Here is a 24,481-nt window from a genome sequence, read left to right as displayed (position 1 = left end):
CAGTAGGTTCCCAATATGAACATCAAAGGCCATCTTTTCGTTAAGTTCTCACTAGAATTCACTGGCATACATGTGAAACCCATCCTATATTCAGGCACCAAATCTGCTCTGTTGAAGATTTAGAGGTAAAGATGTATGTTTTAGAGAATATTTAAAGCTTGATGGAAAAGATCAAATCTAAGGAAAATTCAACCCAACAGTGGTATGCCATAACTCCTGTAATCCGCTAGCAGAAGCATGTGAAGGACACACAAGGACATGACATTGCTTCCTCAAACGTGTCATCACTGAAGGTTGTAGATGGCTGGAGCTACTGTACTGACATATAATCCAGATCATCTTCCATTCAAAATTTGGGTGATTTATATTCACTTTGAATCTTGAAAATAATCCAATTTGATCATCAATATACTGTTTTTATTGGAAACGACAGTACCACTGTAAAGGAGTGGCCAAAAGGCACAATTTAAACAGTTTGAATCTCAATTAAAAAAATAAATAGTTAACAAACAGCATGTAAGAATTGAACAGCTGAACAGGATAGAGAGCTTAAGGAAGAAAGCTTTTTGGCTACTTTTTGAGATTATATGGAAATAAACATTAAGAGTTCCCACAACGTCTTTGAAGAAAGGATTTCCCAAAACTAGGAAGCCTTTGCCGTAAAAGATGTGTGACAAAAGATGATTTCCTAGTAAAAATGGATGGAGGTCAAAATATTTGTAGTAATTATTTAAGATTATAAAACTCGGATCTTATATAACTATCTTCATTTCTATGTAAAAATGGTGGTGGTGATGGTAAATGTATCAATCTGGTTTAAGAACTACCAAAAAGGACAGTTGAAATGCAACAACAAATGTTACTTAGGGCTATACCAGAAACCCAAAGGACCTCCTGTGCTTTGGAGGTGAAATCTGCCCTGCTTTGAAGGTGTTCCCCTCAGCGAACCCCTGCCCTCTGACTGGGACCTCTTGTCCTCTTCTTCTCCTGGTGACTGCATCTCTGTCCCAGTCTGTCATCATGAGCAACCCTTTGAAGCCGTGAAGGCAGATGAAAGGGAATAAGGAATAAAGGAGGACAGTTTTTTGTAAAAAGGTGTAGATAGCAGATGGAGGGGAAAGACAAGATAATATAACATTTCTCCTGGTTTGTCAATGTTGATTGAGCAGTAAAATATTACTGTTTTTGTCATTTTGTTATTTTTTTATAACAAATATTGGTGTATTTTAAAAACACGATTTGATCCCTTATCCTAATGTTACCATTGTGTTAGTAAATGCATTTTACTCACTCGTTCTCACTGATGGGTTCAAAATCATAAGTGAAACTTCCAACGGTGCCCATATCCCAAGCCTATCATCCGACGGAGTGTGCTACTGTACCATCTGCAAAACCCCAGATTACGTTCAATTACAATGTTTTTTAATGTCTTTGCCAACTTTCTTCAACAACATGTGGGCTTGGCAAGTGCAATACTGTGAAGGACTATTTTTAAATATACTACTATACACCACTGCACATATTACACAAAATGTATCTCCAGAGCGATTTTTGTTGTTGCATTCAAGTGCTCGGTTTCTCCACGGAAGACTGCGAAATGCTATCATTCCAATCACTTTATAGTCACTCTGTGCTGTGAAGCTCCGCTCGTCTTTATTGAGCCGGTAAGAAGGTCTCAGCGGTAAATATGTGTTTGGTTTTACACACTTTTATAAAGCCGACAAACTTACAAGCTCACCTTTCACTTTCTGTGCTTTGGAGAGAAGGATATGGGTACTTGTCTGTGTGGACAATATAAGTTATTTCCGTGGGTGCATAATGCTATTTGTCCTAGCTCTCCTGGTTTTCAATAAATTAATTCTTAAGTCCTCAAGGAGAGCGAGGAGACACGCATTTTCTTCAAGATGCTTTATTCAATCTCTCTCATATGAAAAACGGTCTGCCCATGAACCACTCCATTGTAATTTCCAAACCAAGCTTCTTTGGTTTAGTTAAAGAAGAGCGGTTGTTAAAATACAAAAGACAAAAAAAAAAAAAAAAACAGTGAAACAGAAAACGTTTAAAGTGGTGCTTGAACCTAAACACGACGAATGAATTGACTTACTTTACAATGTAATCTTTTATAATGTGCACCCTTGTCATACAATAACACGTTTATATAACTGAAATTGTATTTGGTCTCTTTGCCTTTGTTTTTAAATTCATTGTTGTTAATATTTGTAATATACTGTGCTTGTAGATGTACATGTTAGTAAGCCATCATTTCTTACCATGCTTCCATGATGTACTGTACAAACTAAATGTAAGCAGTTGACTGAGCTGAGCCCCAGAAAGCTCCGACCTGATTAATTATCACTTTGCTGGTGATAATTAATCAGGTACGCACGTCATTGTCACAGACTGCAGCATGGCACTAAACAGAAGGTGTTCGTGTTACCCAACATAACGTTTTAGGAGTCACAAAGAGGATTGTGTGCCAGTGGCAGCTCTGGATATCCTTCTGTAGCTACTACATAAGATTTGGAACTTTGCTGTTTCAAAACATGAAGTGGAAGAAGTACTCAGATCTTAAGTTGTACTTAAGTAAAACTACCAGAGTGTAGGGATACTCTCTTACACGTACAATTCCAATAGTATCAGCCAAACAAATATACGTATATATATATATATATATATTATAAGTTCTTCATTATGCAGATGGCGTTTTTCAGAATAATTAATATCATGTTTTGATTATAAATATGTATGCATTAAACTAAGTGTTGTTAAAGCTGGGAGAGGTGCAGCCTGTTTTAATTCCTGTGTTTGCTGCAGGGTAGCTTGTGAATGTACTCGAGGTGTGACTAAAGTCTGATTTAAGTATTGATTATATTTCACATCATTAATCCAGAACTTTACAAAAGTAGCATACAATTGAAATACTCTGTGCAACATTCAAGGTCGTATACAGTACATGAGTGAATCTACTTAGTTACTTTACACCACTGCCCAACTTAAAGACATGATTAAAAATCTCTAATTTGACTTGTATTTTTCAATAGTTGATACAAAGTGACCTGAAACTTAATATAAGTGTCCTGGTAACTCGTCACAAAAGCTTATGGAGGTAAACTCTACAGTTTTGTCCACGGCAGTTGAATAATGCTTTATTCATGAAAAAATTAGCATGATTGAGTGTACTTGTCAGGTGAGACCGCTGTATGTATTAGGAGAGTGGAGTGCTGTGTTTGCAGTTGTGCAAGTAACACTGTACACACAAACACACACACACACACACACACACATGCAGACACAGACATGCATAAGAAATGCACAACAGAACAAGGGCTGTGTGAAAAACCCTGCACCTGTAATGGAGTGATAATGCTGAGTAAGACAGACACACACTTTCACGCACACACCACACACAAACAACACCCACACACACACACCCACACACACACACAACACACACAACACCACACACACACACACACACACACACACACACACACACACACACACACACACACACACACACACACACACACACACACACTGAAAGACATAATGGCTGTAGCTCCATCAAACTAGCGTGGGCTGTAGAATAGTGACCTAAATGGGTTGGGATTGCAGCATCATTGGTGATTACCATTGAAAGCCTTGTGATATATAGCGCCTATAAACAGTCTATAGGGGAACACATTCTAACTGGAGCTCGGTGCAGCTCTGCAGTCTGACACAAATACTGTATATCCATCATAAACAGGCTTCCCTGCACATTTGGTATTACATAAAATAATATCAACTTTTTATGTAAAAGCATTTAACTTTTGTAGCAAGCATTACCACAAAATTGACTCATATTAGTTTGCAGATGTGTCTATTTCTTATGTACTGCATATTCCTATAACAGCTGCTATATTCGTGTTGGTTATTTTACAAATTGGTTGCAGTTGACATACATTTTCATGACTATCCAGATATTTTGTTCCAGCAAATTACATATTTTTGTTTACCTTAGTCCTAACACATCATTTTGCCACTAAGCTAAGGTAATTGTCTCTAATATTACTATGGCATCTCTCATATTAAGGGACAGATTGCCAGAGTGCATTTATCATTTCCAATGTAACATAAATGAGAGACCCTCGCTAGCAACTCCAGTAAATTGGATTTAAATCAAACTCTGACTATGACTGCTGAGTTTTTTATGTTTATTTAAAGTTGTTCATATCCACATCACATGAACAGTTTGGTAATTGTACCGAATTTAGCACAGTAGTCCCAATGGTTAAGGACAAATAGGTTGGGAAAGGTTAAGGACACTTTCATTCAGATTTTCTTTTTGTTTTGACTTTTACTTTCAGTCTGGCATTTAGCAGGTAAAACAACTGCTCTGTTGGATTAATGTCATTCATTGAATCTTTTTTTTTGGATGAATAACAGACTATGTACAGTACAGTGTTCACCCAATACAAATGTGAAGACTTAATACATTCTGAAAGCTTAAAATCAGCTCTTAAACATCATAATATCTTTTTCAGTTCAGATTCAATGTGCTGGAGTACAGTCAATCAATGTAAAATACCATAGGGCTTTCTTCCTTCAAAATGAAATCAAATATTCCCAACAAACTTTCAACATACAATCCATTTTATTTTTTTAAAACACCACACAAATCCAAAGACTTTAAGGGACAAACAGAAGAAAGCCCAGAAATGTTTAGATGATTCTCCAATGGCAGATGTTTTAGAGTCAGTGATAGAAATACAAAACACAGAATATAAGCCGACAGAAACCCAGCCAAAGCTTTGCTCACTGGTTTATCTAAGTCAGTTTTCTTTGTGGAGAAACTTCTATCAATTGACCCTTAGACTTGTGTCGAAAACACACACTGTATTTCCTTTGTGTGTTTATTTCCATTTAGACACCTTATGCATTATTGATTCTCACACTATTTACACATTAGAGCGAGCTTATGGCCAAGTCTCTGAAGAAGAAAGCACATCTATTGGTTCTTGTATGTGTGTGAGGTCGTTAAATGCCCATCTATTAGGGTGTGTGCATGTGTGTGTGCTGCCAGAACCCCAGATGGATGACACACATAACTCTCACACACACACACACACACGCCTCTCTGGCAGTAAATCCGTAGAGACTACACAGTCCTGCTACCAGAAGGTTTTCCTGTCAAAGTGTCCTTGAGTAGCTGCATGGAGCCACCACAGAAGCACATGAGAAGCTGTGTCAGACGGTTGTCAAGTCATTTCATCAAGTTTCTCTTAAGAAACAGCGTTTTGTACTCATCAATGCCGTACTTTTCTCTACCTAGCACTACAATCCCATTAGACAATGTTGCAAAAGTGATTAAGTATCACATCAAACACATATTATCTTGATTCCTTTTATTTAAATATTGTACAATCATAAGACGGATAATGGAGATGTGTTAATTATACACACTAATGAGCTATCCAAAGTTTAAAAAAGGGCTTAGACACTGATTAAACTCTAAAAATTGAGACAGTTCAAAGAATGAATTACAAAGTTAGGTGAGATGTAAGAAACACCAACATAAAAATAACAAATGCATTTCATAGAAAGTTTAAAAGTCCCCAGCCATTTAGTGTAGTCAAGCATTGACATATTAGATTAGAAACTGCTACCATAAGCTCCTTTTTAAAGAGCTTTTAGCAGTAATTCCTATACTTTTATTATTTATGTTATTTATCTTAACTTAAATTCTCGAAACAGCCCTGAAAGGTTTCACACACTGTAATGGTTCCTTGTTGTGAATTGGCACTAAATAAATACTTAGAATATATTTAGGGCTTTATCCACCAATAGCCAAGGGACAGAGGACTGTCTAGAGCGGTTTTATATATATAAAAACATGAGAAAACAGAGATTGAAGCAGTAAAGTACAGTGAGGATGAGGGTCCCCTGTGTGATTAGAGCCTGGAGACACGTGAAGGAAGTGGCAGAGAAGATGGTGGTGAGTAATACAAAAACAAGCTGGTCTTCTGTCAAACACACTTCATGCCAATGTTGTGCATTGTCGAAAAGATATGAAAACTTATTTTAAAAGATATAATTTGTTGTTGCTTAATGGAAAATACTTTGTACCCCTTTATCTCTTATGTTGTTAAAAAGATAATAAACCAAGCTGACTGAACACCCGTTCCAGTTGGCCATCTGCACAGATTCAACCCACACATGGTTGGTGTCCACCGTTTAAGAATCTTGACATACTGCGAGTTGTGAACCGCAAGGGTGTACAAACTTACAATGCAATCAATTGTTTAACAAAAGTACTGCGTCAGCCCAGGAAAGTAAACTGAGCCTCGCAGAGAGCTCGAATGAGTTAGCAGATTGTCCCCACACAATCACAAACATGTTCTCTATTCTTTTGTTTATTTCCAAAGCAACACGCCAATTACCCCAAGGGAATCATTAAAGTTGTATCTTATGAGAGGCAGATTTTGGGGGGAGGTGGGAATGCAAAACGACTGGGAACTATAGACGGGTCAGGAATAGACACAGTGTGAGGAACCAGACAAAAACAGGAGGAGGGAGACAGTGATTTAGACTCAGTGGTGCGTAGCGGCTAGCAGCCCATGTTGTCATTGACAGGAAGTGAAGGGTACATGCCTCCCCCAAACTAGCTTATCCTGCTGACCTCATGGGGACAGTGTGTGTATGCATGTGTATGTTAGAGGGGAGAAGATCTTGCCTAGCAGTCTCTATATCTCTCTCTCTCTCCCTCCAGGCCTGAAATGAAGGATGCTCCCGGTGACTTGGTTTCACCTCAGTGGACACTCTGAGCTAATGGTGAAGCTCTGGGACCGGATGTGTCCGTCTGTGTGCCCCTTAACAGTATTCAAAAGTGGGTGCAAACTACATAAACTTATAACATGTGTGTATGCAAGAAGTAAATATACACTGTGGCTGGACACACAAGTTTCTCCTTTTTTTTAGGAAGCTATTCTGCCCCAGTGTTCAATTTGTATTTGATTAGAGTACAGTAGACTTTGTTCACAAACATCTAATTATAATAATATGATAATTAAAAGGATCCAACCCACGCTTTAGTAAAGGCTGGTAGAAAATTTCCAAAGATATTGGACAACAATTCTTTATTGGATCAGTTCCATAATAAACTGTAATATAGACAGAACACTAACCATTGCATCAGAGGAAATGTACCTGTCTGTGCAGGAATATAAATTATTATAATTTAAAAGCAAGCACAAAAACAGAATGTCAGTCAACAAATGCAGTTTTTCATCTCTATTGTTTTGGGAGCAATTCAGGACATTTTAAATGCAATGCGAAGCTATGTTGACAGGTTAAAGTCATGGTCTGGACACACACACATACATGTATAAATAAGAAATAGCAGTGGGTTCTTCTTGGCCCTTATTTTCTCATGACAATGTGTCAAGCTCGAAGTAAAAGTACTCCAGAAACATATCACTCAAAATGTGGGGGGCAAACGAGAAGAGTGTGTAGGTGTAGATGGAAAAACTCTGAGCTGTGTGACACAGTGAACAATATCAGAGCTCAGAGTTGGAGATGCTTCAAATGCAGGTCACGGGATACAGGATGGTAATTGTGTTTCTCACACCAAAGTATTACTTCCTGGAGATTATTGGCAGTAATAATGAATTCCTGTGAGATGGAATTGTGGAGTGGCGAAGCAGCCTTAGGTGTGAGTACACAAGCTAGCACTAGAGAAGCAGAGTGGGTTATATACAGTATGTTCTTTATGACCTGTACAGTTAGTTGTAGAACTTGGGAGTTACCTGGAGAAAACATTGATGTCACATAAGGGTCGTAAGACAATCATCATAATGACTGCTAAATGTACTATGATTTACGAGCTACTTTATCATGGATGGACGCCGTCAGTAAGAGAGCAACAAGCAGTACAGTTAAAGCTCAGAATATGTTTTAACTACAGTAGGTGTAGCTTTTTCTCTCTACTGAGTGTGACTAAAATCAGCTCAGTTGTAACATCTCTGCATGAACAACACCCTATTGCCCTTTTCAGTCCACTGACTCGAGCTTAAGTTTGAATGATTCTTGGACAAGTACTGTTAAACAAAAACATTGTTCCTGTATCACTTCTTTGAGTCCATTGGATTCACAGAGGCTCAATGTTGTAGTCTAATAAACAATGTCTCTTTGTAGCTACCTACGACAGAATATTGGCTGTGAATACTTCTACACCTGAACAATTATTTAGATAGACACCTCAGAAGACACTCGCAAGACAGGTATAGAGGTCTTATTGGTCCTTATTCAACTTTACAATTGTAGAACAAGGACACAGTAAATAGGACGTACTGTATATTATGGGGTGATGCAACAGCATGAACAACACTGAAAGTAAGACCCAAAGCATCCAAAGCAGGATGCAAAGAATGATATTTATAATGCAAGATGCAGAACACAGGATATAGGATGTAACACACAGTATTGTCTAGGCTTTGCGTCTTGTATTAACTCTCCCAAAAACAATATACCTACAAGATGATGGAGGACCTGTTAAGGGATTTGGGGGGAAAAGTACCAAATACACACAGATATGAATTTGGCCTTTTTCTGTAGACACTCCTGTGTGTGTTTACGTACGAGTTATTGTATTTTTCATGAACGGCACCTGTGTGTATTGACTAATTACATTTTCCCGTTTCATATTGTTATCCATGCTAGAAGGCAAATCAAACCTGCACAGATCCCGGTGAGTATATAGGGATTCAGCTGCGGTATTGTGCCTTGAAGATTAGCTTTTCTTCTCAGGATGTTTAAATATGAGAGTTAAAGCTCCGCTTATTGATCTGGGAGTCTGGGATGGAGTGTGTGTCGCTTCACTTATATTTTTACTTCATCCTGTCCTTTTTATGCACTGGCGAGGTGTTGCAAGGCACGGATGCAGTCTTGCATCATATTCTAAGATATACTGATGCTCATGTTATTATTGTATGTGTACCTGCATACAGTGAAGCTCAAAGCTTTCAGGCACACATGAAGAATGACTTTAGCTGAGTGAGTTCTCTGCTTCACTCTTTGTTGTTCAATCACTGATATTCTGCCACACACAGTCATAGAGTACTTCTGTACAGAGAATAGAAGCAATGATGTGAAGTCAAGAAGTGTGATATAGATGCAGAGAGAAAGGAAGAAAGTCCGTGTATGATGTGCGGGTGTGTGTGTACGTGGGTGCATCAGTATGACAGCTTTCAGAGCAGCACTTCGTGGCCAGCTGATTCTCTCCCATCTGAGATCCTGAGTGAGGATTATAAAACCAATCAGCAGAGGGTGATTGCTGCAGCCAGCCTGTGATTGGATCACAACCCAGCCGCCGCCATCAGCTCCGCAAAGAGAAAGAGTGAGAGATGAGACAACGAGACGCAGGGACAGAAAGAGAGTTGAAAAGAGATAAAGAAAGAAAGTCGTCAGAGGGAACTTGGTGGCGGGTGGAAGAGAAAAAAAAGCAAAGATGATACAGAGAGAACATAAGATCAAGATCTTGGGTGTTTCATATTTACTGCCGCCGCCACACACCACAGATGTACTCGTGTGTTGCCTCTGTTGGTTACCTATCATATAGATTTTTCAATTTCCTTGCTTCCCTCTTCAGCTATAGGAAATGATCTATTACACCCAAACAGTACACGGCTCTGCTCCCATTGTTAATAGTGCAGGGTTTCCACTGTATGTCCTTTTTATCCGAGCATGTTAAATGAAAAAGACTCACTTAAAGGAAAATGAAGCGGCAGAGGCAGAGCTCAAGTCTTACAGCTGTTTCAAGTCACATTAGGGTTTAAATGATGACATTTATTTGTATTAATTTATTTTACCTGCTTTAATGAAGGGATGGTGTGTCGGGTTGGGGCTCCTGGCTCACAGTAACAAGGTCTTAGTTTTCAAAAGAAGCCGCAGTCCTTTCTGTGTGAAGTGTGCGTTCTTCTTGTTTGTGTGGCTCTCCTCAGGGTGCCGCAAGCCAGCAACTATTTTATCCATCTATGTTTTTCTGTGTTTCCGTCCTGCGGTAGTCTGGAGACCTGTCGGACGGTATTTCCATGCCTTTAACCTAATGCATGCTGGGAACTGTTCCAGCACAGTGATTAGTAGCTCTATATTTGTGGCCCCCCACAGTCTATCTTGGAAATGGGAAAGGGCAAAGGCTTCTTTGACAACTACATGAATAATTTGAGATGGAATTGACTTATTTCATCCACAGGAACATTTTAACATTCTCAGCCATGGTATCAAGGGATGTCATGCTTATGTAGAGAAAGAAAAGCAAACAACAAAGACGTGTTGGCTTAAACTGTGTGGTTATTCAGGTAAAGACAAATGAAAATGAGAAAGTTGGCTGTGTAGATTGTCGCTCTTACATTCCTCTTTACATTCTTTCATTGTCCTTTTTCTTAAACAGTAGGGATTGTATTGAAATGTCGCCAATGGCAAACAACACAAGATTTAAATATAAATCAACAGGTGTTGCTGTATTAACTGGGATTACTGGCCAACTGCTACCTTATTGTTGAATACAGATTTGGACATTACCTGGTTCTTTTTGTAAGATTTTAGGCTTTCCACCATTGTGCCCTTGGGCTTTGTCACATCAATGAATTTCACCAATATGTGAGTTTGAAAGCTGACTGTATTCTGTTTAGCAATACTTTAGTCTAAGCTAATAGTGATTAATGTATCAATTTAAATAGCAAATGATGAAAATAAGCAGCTACAAAATAAATGAAGGTGGCTTTCACATAGAAAGCAGTGTAATGTGCATCATATTTATTGAATTTTGAACCAAACAAATTACATTATATAAGAACAATTAGCTCAATACATTATTTCCATAAGAATAAAAATGACAAGCCAAGTACAAGAGGGCTCAGGTATGTTTATAATGATTGGCTCTTTAACTAAGAGGATGAGTTTGTGCTTGTGTAGACATTATGGGTGTGTATGGGCTCAGAACAGTCTCATAATACACACATGCACACAGAAGGATTCACACTTGTATTTCCGGATCCACACTTGTGTTTTTCAATGCACACACACATGTGTTCCGTTTCATATACATGTAAATAAAATCCAAATACAGAAAAAAGTCTTACATATGTATTTTTGATCCTCACATATTTGTTTTCCGTTTAAAACCCCTGAACCTGCAAACACAAACCGCTCTCTGTGCACGGATCGCTGTGCATTCGTGTGTGGGTTTTTTGAGACTCCCCTGACGGTCAGCCGATTCGTACTTGTAATTGTTCTATCTATAGCCAATCAGATGTCTCCTCAATTCTAAGCCAATCACATGAGTGCGCCCCCACGAGGGTAGATTTCTTGCGTTCATGACGTAGCGCTTCATGTACGCATGTTGCGCTGTCCGGATCTGACAGGTCCATGGAGCCTGCCTGCAGGCGCTAATGTCAGGACACCTCCACTCTCAGTACAGCGCCACTTTCCGAACAGGAAATGCACGCAAATACAAGCCTTTATATTATTAAGGCACCGCGCCACTTTCCGAACCATTGATGAATGCTTGTGTACACAAAAACGGCAGGCAAACCCGTTTTAAATGTGTGTTTCCTGTGTGGCGAATACAGCTGCTTTATTTATGTCTGTATGAAGTTGTTGGAGCCCCGCCGGTCATTATCGGTTCTTAATAGTTTGATCGGTGCTCTCTATAAAGGCCGATCAGGAGAGCTGGATCTGATCGATATGGACATAAACGCGAGTGAAGTATAACCGGACGCGAGAGAGAGATCAGATCAGCTGCTGAGTCTGACGGAGACACGTAGCTCTGCATGATCACCTGAAGCTCCGCCCTCTGTTTAGCGAGCTGACCGGACAGCGCAAAATGCGTACATGAAGCACTACGTCATGAACGCAAGAAATCTACCCTCGTGGGGTAAGTACGAATCGGCTGACCGTCAGCGGAGTCTCAAAAAACCCACACACGAATGCACAGCGATCCGTGCACAGAAAGCGGTTTGTGTTTGCAGGTGCAGAGGTTTTAAATGGAAAACAAATATGTGAGGATCAAAAATACATATGTAAGACTTTTTTCTGTATTTGGATTTTATTTACATGTATATGAAACGGAACACATTTGTGTGTGCATTGAAAAACACAAGTGTGGATCCTTCTGTGTGCATGTGTGTATTATGAGACTGTTCTGAGCCCATAGATGTGTGCATCTGCGATATAATGTTCGCAGGTGTTTGCACGGCGGTGTTTGTTGCCAGGTTTATTTAGCTGGCTTCCCATGGGGCACGGCGTGACCTGGGGCATCTGTTGCCCCCTGCCCATTTTCTGCCCTTCAGCACCCTCTTTTATCTTTGCCCATGACCTGTTGACGCTACCACACACACACACACACACACACACACACACACACACACACACACATACACACACACACACACACACACACACACACACAGAAAGTCATACATAGAAAAAAAACTCTAGTTCAGATTGTGGAGAAAAATAACAGACAGTCAAGCAATGAGAATACAAGAGGTGATTGTCATGAATACTAAATGTCTGAACTTTGACACATCTGGATTTTGCTTTGAAGTATAAAAGGTAGATTGACATGGTAACATAATATTGAGGCTTTTTTAGACTGATTTGGATTTTGGTATACCTTTTGTGGATGACAATGATGAAGAGAGAGGTGATGAGGGTTAGGAAAAGTGAAAATGAGGTTAGGAGGGGGCATATTAGCACAGCTGGGCCCAGTAGGGAGATCTGTGCCCATGTTGGCCTCCTATCTGTTTATTTCTACTCAGGTTACAGCATACAAATATTCACCTGCTTAATATGGGTAACATTAGGGTGGGCTAGGGACAAAGTCATTTAGTTTACACTAACTTTGGGGACACGCGCAAAGGATTTGTGTGAATTACTTAAGCGATAGGATGAAGTCTGATGTAATTGATTTGCTTTTAGTACAATGCAAAATGGCCCAAAGGCATATCTTTTGACAAAGCATTGCAGGTCCTGACACCAGAAACAAGCATTCATTTTAAAAAGGTAATTTGTTCAGGGACAGAGATGCATTTGGGGAGTTTGATGTTTGTCATTTATTATGATTAACCACCCCCATGGATGTAGTGAGATTACCTTTCCTTAATAAGCTTTTCTTTATGTGTTGAAAATACGGGAGGGCTGCAATAACATGCCCTCAATGACGATGCTAACATGATACAGCAGATATATCTAGCATGTTAGCCAGCTAACATTGCTAATCAACACAACAAATTCAGCTGAGACAGGAATTTCATTTTTTTGGTGAAGTGATTACAATTGTAAACTAATGGACCAAATGATATGGCACCAGTCAAAGGCCATTGCCATACTGCAGTCTGAAGTATAGCTGATGGACAGATGTAAAAAAGTGTCTTTAAAAGTATGAAAGGTCCCATGTCATGGCCATATCCACTGATCATAATTCCATTGTTGAGGTCTACTAGAATAGATTTATACTGTGCAATTTTCCAAACTCACATTGGTTTCTCATACAGCATCTCTGTAAAGTATGTGTATTCACTCGCTCCACTAAACGGCTCGTTGCAGCTCTTGCCCCCCCCTCCCTGTGAGCCCAGTGTGCTCCGATTGGTCGGGACCAGTCGGGACGTTGTGAATCGCGCTAAGCTCCGTGGAGGTGTGATTTCCTTGTTTAGCGATACACAGCGAAACACAGCCAAACTCACCCTGAGCACACACAAAGTCACAGCCGAAGTAAAAACAATAAGTGTGGCTTGATATTGAGTAAGAAAAAGGTTGATAAACGTTGTGAGAATGGGTCTGCAGAGAGAATTTCGCCGCGATCCCAACTGTCAGTTATCAGCCTGCAGCCAGGGAGGAGAGATCAGCAGAGCTGCCTGCACTGAGTGTGTGAGGAAGTCCGTGGATTGGTCAATTTGGACCAATCAGCGGGGGCTTAACGTAACGGCTCCGCGGACGTAACGTAACCGCTCCACGGATTGGTCCATTTCGTTCCGGGGACGACATCATGATGTACCCGGAAGAATCAAATAGACAGTGACGTATCTCCAACGAGGCATTTTGGGGAGGTATTTTCTGTTTTAGAGTTTTACTCCCTACATGGTGTACTTTGAGGGTTTTGACTCTGCACACCGTTTACATGCATAAAAACCTTCATAACACACAAGGGGACAGGTAATAACCGGAAAAGCATGACATGTCACCTTTAAAATAGTTTGCCAAATATACTTTGCTCAGCTACATGGACCTTTATTGAATGTCACAGAGCCCTTACAGGAATATCCATGAGTAAATTGTTACACTCTTTAAGACTAAAAATCTACTTGATAAGTCATTCATTCCACCAGTTAAGTTTGGAAGTCCTTCATTGAGCTGCCCACATCGACAGTATTGTGTTTGGCAATATACTGTATATGATCAGCCAGCTCTTGTGAGCCCTTCAGGCATACAGTCAGTCACCTATTCACCAGTCAGCGTTAAGAATAGCTATTCCCCAGCATCACTATTCAGCAGTGTTCAGAGCAGGTGGGGAGATTAGCTATTTCTACTCCAGAAAATTATTTATGCCCAGACTTTTAACTGGAAGCTTTTCCCCCCCTGCAAAGATCATTTCCCCTGACTTCACCTCACAACGACAACTATTTTAGGCATTGGCTCATTAATACAGAGTGATTGGATTCATTGTTCTGCAATCCTGATGGATGTTCTCTGAAGTGTTCTCTCTGTTAAGTCCCACCTCAATCCTTTCATCAATCTAAGGGTTGAATTTGAATTCAAGGGTTGAATTTCATCAAACACATCATTTACAGGACTTCATACCAGTTACCACGCATGCAATGGTTTGTACGTTCCTCTCATGTCAGACTGTTCGTTTTTTTCAACTGTGATTCAGTAAGTACTGTAGGACTGAAATTAGACTTTTAGTGCTCTGTCTTCATTCCACAAATGTGCCTCTCTGAGCAATGGTCTTAATATTGATTAATCAGACGATTTTCTATTTCTTAAGTGTCAGTTTCTCCCACTTAAGTTGACTGGTTCTTTAAAATGCCCTCAAGTAAAAACGGTTGTGTACTCAACCAATGTAAGGCACTACACCCACAAAATATTAAAACTATTACCTGGTACTAGAAACAACCCTGCAAAATTGCAATGTCTTTGCTCCATACAAAAACATGAAACGGTGACCTTTTTGTAGAAGTTGCAAGTGATTGGCCCAAACAAAACAGCATTACTCTTGTTTACTGTCTTCTTGTGCATTGTAGGTGCTTTTTAAAGCCCATGCTCTCTGCTGTATTCAAGCAATTCCTCATCACCCATTCACACAACACTGTATCAATTGTGTGGGCTATTTTAACTCCAGGATGGTTGACTTGACAATGGGTTGTGTACCAGTGGTGTGAACTCTATAGGAAAGAAGGTTTTGCCACTGCCTGCTGTGTGTTCTGCTGCAGTAGGTCTGCTCAGGGTGCTATAGGAGGGTCGACTGCTATTTATACTGTACCTCCACTGCAGTGCCACTCCACTCCTCTCCACATGCACTCCTACACAGAGAGATTTTGACTGAAAGTTTTGATTTTGTTCAGATATGTATAGTGCTAACCATGTGTATGTGGCACATAGAATACATCTTTTCGACACAATGTTGGTTCCTGTATGTACATGTAAAGGAACGTGCAGAAACAGAAATTAAAGCATTTCAATTGTGTACATTCGTCTACTGAATCCCATAATCATAAATCGTCACCATCAAGTGCACCCTTGTTGTTAAAACTGAATTAAATATCGTAGAATCAATTCAAGTGAAATGCTATGCAAGTGACAGGGTAGTCAATTGTCTACAGTTATATATGTCATTTTTGGAGTCATTTGCAATCAATGTAGTCAAAGTCTAAGGTATGAGGACATGTTGGAGAATAAACTAGATGGAAACCTACATAAGCAGCCTAATCCTGTATTGTAGATTACAAAAAATGTACTTTATCAACAATGGTGGATAAATAACAGTTTACTTAATGCTTTCCCACTAATTCATTGATGGTTGGGTGTCTTACGGTGGCCAACCTACCAGTTAAATGCCAGTTTAACGTAAATGCAACTGTGTTTTATCAGATGACACTAATCTGGAAAGAATGGCACTTCATTTAGGTTCTTATTCTAAAAGAACATTATGCGCTTTGACATATGTGTCTGCCCATATCTTTGTCACTTTCCAATACTGAATGCTTGGTTTCAACCATAATGAACCTTTTAAGTAGCAGCTTGAGAAGTGGACAGGGTGTTAAGGACAGGGACCGGCAGGGAAATCAGCTGTCAGCGGCAGCATACTTCCGTTCTTCTCATTAATTACTTTTGGGGAAAGAGAGGTGGAGGCCAAATGAGTATTGATTGTGGTGGGCCAGTATAGGGTTGGTTTCACCAGCCTTTCCCACACGTCATTGCCTCTCCACGTCCCCATTAAGCGGGAACAAGAGGGATCAGTGGCAAGCTGGGACCCTATTAAAGACGGGACCTCGAGTGTCAGACAGGCTCGCTAGCACACAAACCTTCTCCACGAGACATAGGCAACACTCCTTTTCGCTTCGTGTCTGTCTGTCTTTTAATCCCTATTTCACTCCTTTTAGTGCAGAATGTCAATAAGGTTTAAATGTCACAGGCAAGTCAAAGACCATCCAAAGTCAGACACTATAGGTTTCTTTGATTTGCCTCCCTTCTTTTCCTGTTACTTTCCCCACTACTATGTTCTGGTTTTACACTATCCTCTTTCAACCCAAAGCTACATAAATAGTGTGGAGGTAGCTCTTAACTTGTAGACAGGTCTCTTTTTTTCTTTTATCTTGTTCACTCCGCCTCTCTTATCCCTGCTTTTGTTGCGTGACTGATGATTTTAATTAGCTGTTAACTCCCTGTACTCGGCAGATACACATGATAAATGGTCCGGGTGACTGTTGTATCCACCATCTGGATGGTGCAAAAGAGTCTTAGGAGCTTTTCTTTACTGTCATACCAGAGACAGCCACCACAGCAGGGGGGATTGCAGGTGTACCGAGGGGGAACAAGAAACTGTCCCAGTTTAGATCCAGTTGACAGCTATTTAGTGTCATAGGGGTCACATCCATTGTTTCCCTGTCTGAAACTGCAGGCAGCAACAATATGCCTCGAGAAAAAGAAGCCTGTATCACCACAGTGGGAAGAGAGATTGCTGTCGATGATTGGCCAGAAAATTGCAGCACTTTATATGGAGATTGTAGAGAAGGAGATGGAGGGAGGGATGTGGAGCTACCATGGGTGCACACAGTGGTATGGATTCAGAATCAGACATTATGTATCCAAGTGCTATGCAATGACCAGTATCATTTGTGAAGACCAAATCTAAAGCTCCCAAAAGTTCTTGAAGCAAACCTGCTGAAAAATTGCAAGCTGAGCAGAACCATCTTGGTTCGATGCATGGAAACCCTGTATGGGAATGGAAAGTCACCAATATGAAAGTTATTATGAACAAAGGCTGTGGCCCAAGGCGGATGTTTCATTGTACTGTTGGGTTGGACAGTAAACGTACAAGAGCAGTTCCTGAAGGGGAAACTAAAGGCGCCATCAAAAGCTGTGATTACACACACACACACACACACACACACACACACACACACACACACACACACACACACACACACACACACACACACACACACACACACACACACACACACACACACACACACACACACACACACACACACACACACACACACACACACACACACACACACACACACACACACACACACACACACACACACACACACACACACACACACACACACACACACACACACACACACACACAACATTGAGGTGTTTTTTAGAAGAAGTGAAGAAGAGGAAGAAGATATAATGTTATTAATCCCCAACAGGGAAATTACTTGTATCACATTGTCCATGTGTCCAAAATAACTGTCTCAAACGGAATATTATATATTAATTGTGAGTTTTGGAGATACTGGAAAGACGATTTTAGAATTTTGGAGCCAGGCTAGCTCCTTCCACATCCTTGCAGTTGTTACGCTAAGTTAGGCTATTTACCTTTGTATCTCAAGCTCCATACTAAATGCACAGATATGTGGGATAGGTCTCAATCAACTAGTTCTCTTAAAGGACTCAAAATATAAAACTATTCCACACATATCATGACGGCCCAACAAAAGGCATAATTTGCATGGAGACTTGATTCTCTGATGCATGTCACAGAGGTCAGTGCAAATAAGGAAACAATTCCAATTATACTGCTTGATTAAGTTGAGCAGATCAGTCACTTATTTATAATTAGTCTTAGACTCAACAATTGACTTGGCCCTCAGGTCTCCGTGGTGTTGTCTGTGTGTTTATTCATGGAGTTCATGGCAGCGAACGATGACCCACAGTGCAATAGGAATGACCTGCAGCATTAATGAAGGGTAACGATGATAGTCTCCAAAGCAGACCCCATGTCACTTCAGTGTTGTCTTGCGGTTTGAAAAGGAAGGCAAAAACAAAACCCTGGTTACACACAGACGTTCACATACACACAGATGTTATGCAAGTGACAAAGCTTACTTGGAAGTCCCATCGGTAACATTGAAGACAACTTCAATTCATTCAATCTTCCCCTGAGTCCCCTGAAGCAACGATAAAGTGCTTTTGAAGTGCCCCACGTACCTGTCAAGAGCAGGTGGCGTTTGGAATATATTTGAATTGTATTGAGCTGAGCTAATTTGAATCAGATTCAGGTGAATTGAATATTTGTATAGCATGTGTGTGTATGCATGTGTTTGTTCCATTTTGCGTCACCCATAAGACAAACACAAGCGGACACCTAGGAGAGAGGGACAGACATATCAATATGACTGTTGTAAATAAGAGCACCTATATTGTGTTTGTGTGTTTCTTTTTCACACTATCTCTCTATCAGCAGTGAATCAGTGGAGTGTTAGGACATCGTTTAAGCTCTTGCGCAGCATCAATACTGGCTCTATTGATTTTTTCAAACAGTTAATGGAAGCCTTTAGGGCAGGAAAGCTAATTAAAATCATATGCAGGTCAAGCTCATTTAAAGACTCCCCATTAGTTTATGTTTAGCTTAACCACGCTTGACTGGAAAATCCATCCATCGGGCATCTTAATTGACTGGTGTTTCTAATGGCTTTCTAATGCTCCTGAGTTTCTCTGGCATATTTCATGCTGCAGCTCTAATAACCCACATACAATACAATCGTTAAAGACTGTTGCTGCGTGTCCTGCATCCTCAAAGTGTCTTACAGATGCCCGCAGGCTGTGATGTGCTTCGTACTTCATCCCTTGGATATGTGCAACCTCAATGCCGTCAGACGCTGTAGCTTCTACTTCACCTCCGTCTTAAACTTTCTCTCAGGAATATTGTTGTGTCCTGAATTGTAATGGGACCACATGAAGTCTATGCTTCCATCTCATGAGTCTTCATTGATTGTTTTATTAAACATGTTAACATTAGACAAGTAAATAAATCATTCATATAGACGTGTTTCCTCTCAGGTTTGGAGCCTTTCCTCTTAAACTTTTATTTATATAAATGTCTATTACATTACATCTAGATGATTACTTTATCAATTATTGAGACCAATGCTAATACAATAACCCAGGGAGCAGATGGGCGTTTAGGATGATGTATAGAACTGAAAATATGGCCTGAATAAACAAATGTTTTTTATGTTTCGGAAAATGTCTCAATTAGAGTAACTATGGCTGTTGTATGATCGCGGGAAAAATAAACATATGAGGGCTGTGTTGTGATGTCTTGATGTGCAAGCTCAGCTGCCACATTTCCCCTGTTATTTTTCCTCCAACCATCCGGCGGTTCTGCTTTTCCAACAAACATATTGTTGTTACACACGTCAGCTCTTCACAACTTGTGTGAGTGCGTATTGCAGTGCCTTGGGGAGGTTGATTTGAATCTATGATTCAGAAGGAGATTGTATTTAGTCTGTGTTTATTGTTCCCTATCAGGGGCCAATATGATAACAGCAGATGCAAAGCATCTTGCTGTGTCTTAGTTTGATGCTTCCTCTGCATGACACTAGCCACCACTGTTGTACCCAGCTGGCAAAGGCATCGCGGGAAACCTTGCAACGTCGCAGATTTAACAGAGTGGTTCATTATACAGAGTGAGATCAGATAAAATCCCCCTGAGATGAATTCTCTCTGCCACTGAGGAGTGACGCAGCAGAGGATAGGAGAGAGTTCTGAGCCAGATGGGCATATGAGAGGTTATATGTAATAATACAGTATCACCTAATAAAATGTCAGCAGCTTTAGGTTATTATAGAAATACTAATCCTGTTACTCTATACTCTCTTTTCAAGATAAAAACATGCACTCGCATGAGTAAACCCTTCATATACACATGTAAGCACTCAGTGCACACACCTCCTGACCTTTGAGGTTGCTGATTGCATTAATATTATTAGCTGTTTTCACTCACGCATGAGATTATGTTGTTCTATTTTTGCTAACATTTCAGACTACCTAGCACATTTTAAATGACTATTAAGTGGGTGGTTATTAAGGATTAGCCATGCATTACAACGTATGCAATATAAAAGTGCTGGAAGCTGCACGGCGCTTTACACCTAAGCCCTCCAGCCCTATTTCACCACGTTTTGTTCAGTTAAAAAACGTTTCTTGATTAAATGCATGTTTTAGTCATTTCTGTTATCTGTCATCATGAGTTGTGCATTTCAATAATGTTTCAATAATGTGAGTAAAATGAGAGTTGGTTTACAAATATCCCTCTATTGCAGAAACACCGTTTTATTTTTGCTTACGCACGTTTTACACATTTCTTAATATTATACAAAACAATCTCAATGCAATTTTGGATTAAATATGTGTACCACAAATATGGGAACAAATCAAAATGTGTATTTTGAATACTTTGAATACATCCTCTTTGTAGTTCAACTTCCATGCACAACATTTGAGCAATTCCTCCTTTCCGTTGCTTGATATCAGAGCAGCGATATTTCTCCCCTCTGCTGCAAGCTAGCATGCGCAGAGAGGCCACCTTTTTTTTTTAACATGAGTATGTGCGGGATGATTTCCCTTGGATTCTATTGGCTCTAACGGTCAGAAAGAGAAGTCACATGTCAAAATCGAAGAAGGGGGGCCAGAGATAAGGAAAATCCACCCAAATGGCCCCAGAAGAGGAATTTTTTGCTAAATCTATCTAAAAAGGTCAAATATCACTTGTTTTGCATCAATATTGATACAGGGTACTTATTATATATTGTACTTTGGATTCCTAAAGCTTTTAGTCTACTAACCCATCATCCAAGGTTATTTTCCACTATAAGTACAAAATATATTTTGGACGGACACTATAATTTACAGTTTTTTACCATGTTCAATCTGAATTTTATTTAAAATAAAAAAAATCTATATTGATTCTGACTTTTCTCCAACTCACAGGTTTATCATTACTTTGAGAAAAAAAAGATTATTAATGTAACCCTTTTAGAAGGGAAGATATGGTCATTTGTTCTGGGAATGTCATTTTCGAGCCTGAAACCTGAAAAACAGGCTTGGCGCCTAACAGCTTAAAACCCTAAAACCCCTATTGCTAACTCTCCATACTTCCCCAAGATAAAGTGAAAACTACAGCACAAACAGATTTCCTAGAGACACTACTGTAGAATCAATTGGAAAAATGTGTCAGTGGCAACATTTTACTTACTGAATACACACGAGAGAAGCAGGCCTACATCTATATCCACATAATGAGTCAGCTCTGTAATATTAAAGATATAATATACAATAATGGCTTTCGTGGCAGTTACATCTGCTAACCTCTCCTGGGAGCTCAGCGCAATTATTTACCCAGCAGAAATTCATAGAGCAAAGCTAATGCAATTCATCCAAGAAAAGAAGATGTGGCTTTCTCAACTTATTTTCAATTAAAGATGATCTTATGGGAGAAAGAAATAGCTGTGTGGATCTTTTATCCAAGCAGGGCAACTATTTTGGGCTGTTAACATGACAACAACATAATAAAGTAATCGAGTTAGAGGAACTTTGTTGGTGTTGGCTGTCAAATTAAAGAAAATAGGTAAATAGGAATAAAGAACACGTTCAAAACCCCTAAACTAAATGCCACATGTTTACACTTAAATGTACAATGTATTAGTAGGAACACAATGCAGATTACAGAATAAGGATACAGGGCTCGATATTAAGGACTGCCCGATGGCCCGGGGCCATCTAGTATTTAGCTCGGGCAATGAAGCCTCACCTGCTGGTTGCCCGATCGGGCAATCTATTATGCCAGTATCATGCAGCTCGCGGATCCAGTAATGAGTGACCCGACAGTAAAACTAAACATATCTATAACTAGTTTAGGTAGTTTGAGAGGTAATTAAAATAGCCATGTGTGATATTCTAACCTGAAGTGTGTGTTTTTTTCGCTCACCGCTGCATGTGATTATGCAGAGCTGAGTGTCGACTCGTCAGCAGCAGCTGATCTCTCTCTCCCGTCAGATTAGACTTCACTCGCGTTTATGTCCATATCGATCAGATCCAGCTAGTTCTAGCTAATGATATGACTACCTGCTTATTAAAAGACACCTAAACAATAAGTGTCGCTATGCAACTGGATGAGGCCACAAAGTATAGCGCAGCATTATGCATTTGTTTACATGCCCACCGGAACCCCGAGGCATTACCAACAGATCAACGCACAATCAACCCATACAGGACATCTCTTTCTCCATATTACGTGTTAGACATTAGAATTGACTATTCATGTCTGTCACATACTCTTCTTGTCTGTCACATAAGAGGCGCAACTGAAGCGGTATTGCGCTAAAGGGAAATTATTTTGACCAAAGAGATTTAGATTTGCCGGCTAACGGGAACTCTGACGTCGCCATTTTGTGTGCTTCGCGGATGCACTCGGCTCCTCTCGACTGCTGCTCGGGTCTGCTTGGTCAGCTTCCGGATGTCGATGAGGAGGCATTCGTTCGACCAATTTACAGTAGATAACATTACAAACATTTTTAACAGGGGCTATAATAGTGTAAATAATGTTTGTTTTGGCATTAATAACTGAATGTAATGTTTTCTACATCTGGGAAGGCATTTGCCTTCATCAGATGGAAAGTGTTTTGACCAACAACTTAAGTGTTTCTTATAGCTATGCAGGGCATGCAAGCGAGCAAACACAAACAAGAACAAACAAACAAGTGAAATGAAGAATAAAATTGAAATTGTACAATATAATATTGTGGTGGTTCATCTTATAATTCAGTCTAGAGAATGCACCAGACAGCATCTAAGACCTGCAAAAATCTACATTTTCTAGGGGGACGGAGGCCCCCCAAACCCTTCGTGCCATTTCGTCCGTGCGCATTTTTCAGAGCAATCTCTATTGGGCTCAGGGCCATCTGTAAATTAGCTTAGATGGCCCACAGGGCATGCACTTCAAGTGACTTGAAATACCTACAACCTAGTTTGAAATGCAATAATTGAGTGTCAGCATGGATGTGTGGTAATTATTTCTGACAAGGTGGACGGGTGTTAATCGACTGTTTGCATTTCCATGTACAAACCTGGTCAACCCCTGAATTTCTTGTTTTGCTATACAGCCTCATTGTATACTGTCGGCATCATTGAAAAACTCCTTACTCTGCACGTTCTTGTCAAACTGAATGCTTGCTGAGGTCAACTGGTTCTCCCTAGATCAACAAGACTAAGAGTCTGCAGCCACGCTAGCTCTGTGAGACTATGCTCAAGCTAAAGAGGGAAGAGGGAACCTTGCATCTTAAGAAACAATTAGCTTTTGAATTCAAATGTTTGTATATTCGCACACATTTGAGGGACAAGGCTAAGATTGTTAAAAATCAAGTCTTAAGTGTGCAAACTGTTAACATCAAAGATATAAGTTGATTTGACTTTATTCATAGGTTAATCAACAAAGGTGGTAGGACTCATATAATTATTGTGACTTTACAGTAAAGACATTTAAGCTTAAGCTGCATATTTTGTGTTCCAACAGGTCCGTCTCTTGTTGGGACTCTGAAGAAGGACTGGGCCTCTCCGAACAGCATTGCTCTCTCGTGGCAGCAGCCGGAACAAACACCGCAGGGCATCCTCGACTACGAGATCAAATATTATCAGAAGGTACAGTTACTTTTGCTGATAGACAGGTCCTGTCTAGAATATAAGAGCAGTAGTAGTTATAGATCAAGCAAGTGTGTGATATATGTTTAAGAACAATCATTTGAAATATTTGAGTTTAAACAAGAACATCTAGCTTAGACCAAAAAAACTCTTGGTTCCTTGCTTATAGCTAACTAATTGTCACATGACACACTGTTGACGTTAGACTTCATTCCAATGGTTACCATAATGCTAACTGAATTAGTTTGCAATCCCCTTAAGCTTAGCATTGGTATACTGTATG

At 39.9% G+C, this 24,481-nt stretch overlaps 1 protein-coding gene across 1 annotated transcript in view; it reads left to right on the top strand.

Moving 5' to 3' along the window:
* The window catches only part of epha6 (eph receptor A6), a 241,498-nt gene that overhangs the window by 181,894 nt on the left and 35,123 nt on the right, over positions 1-24,481 (top strand). The window contains exon 6 of the mRNA XM_034110395.1: positions 24,074-24,198. Within this exon, the coding sequence (XP_033966286.1) occupies positions 24,074-24,198 (125 nt within the window). The remainder of the gene's footprint in view (positions 1-24,073; positions 24,199-24,481) is intronic.

This window comes from Pseudochaenichthys georgianus, chromosome 21 (genome assembly GCF_902827115.2).
Source record: "Pseudochaenichthys georgianus chromosome 21, fPseGeo1.2, whole genome shotgun sequence".
NCBI lineage: Eukaryota > Metazoa > Chordata > Actinopteri > Perciformes > Channichthyidae > Pseudochaenichthys > Pseudochaenichthys georgianus.
Note: the sequence above shows the minus strand (reverse complement) of the source record. Positions and strands in the feature narration are given on the sequence as shown.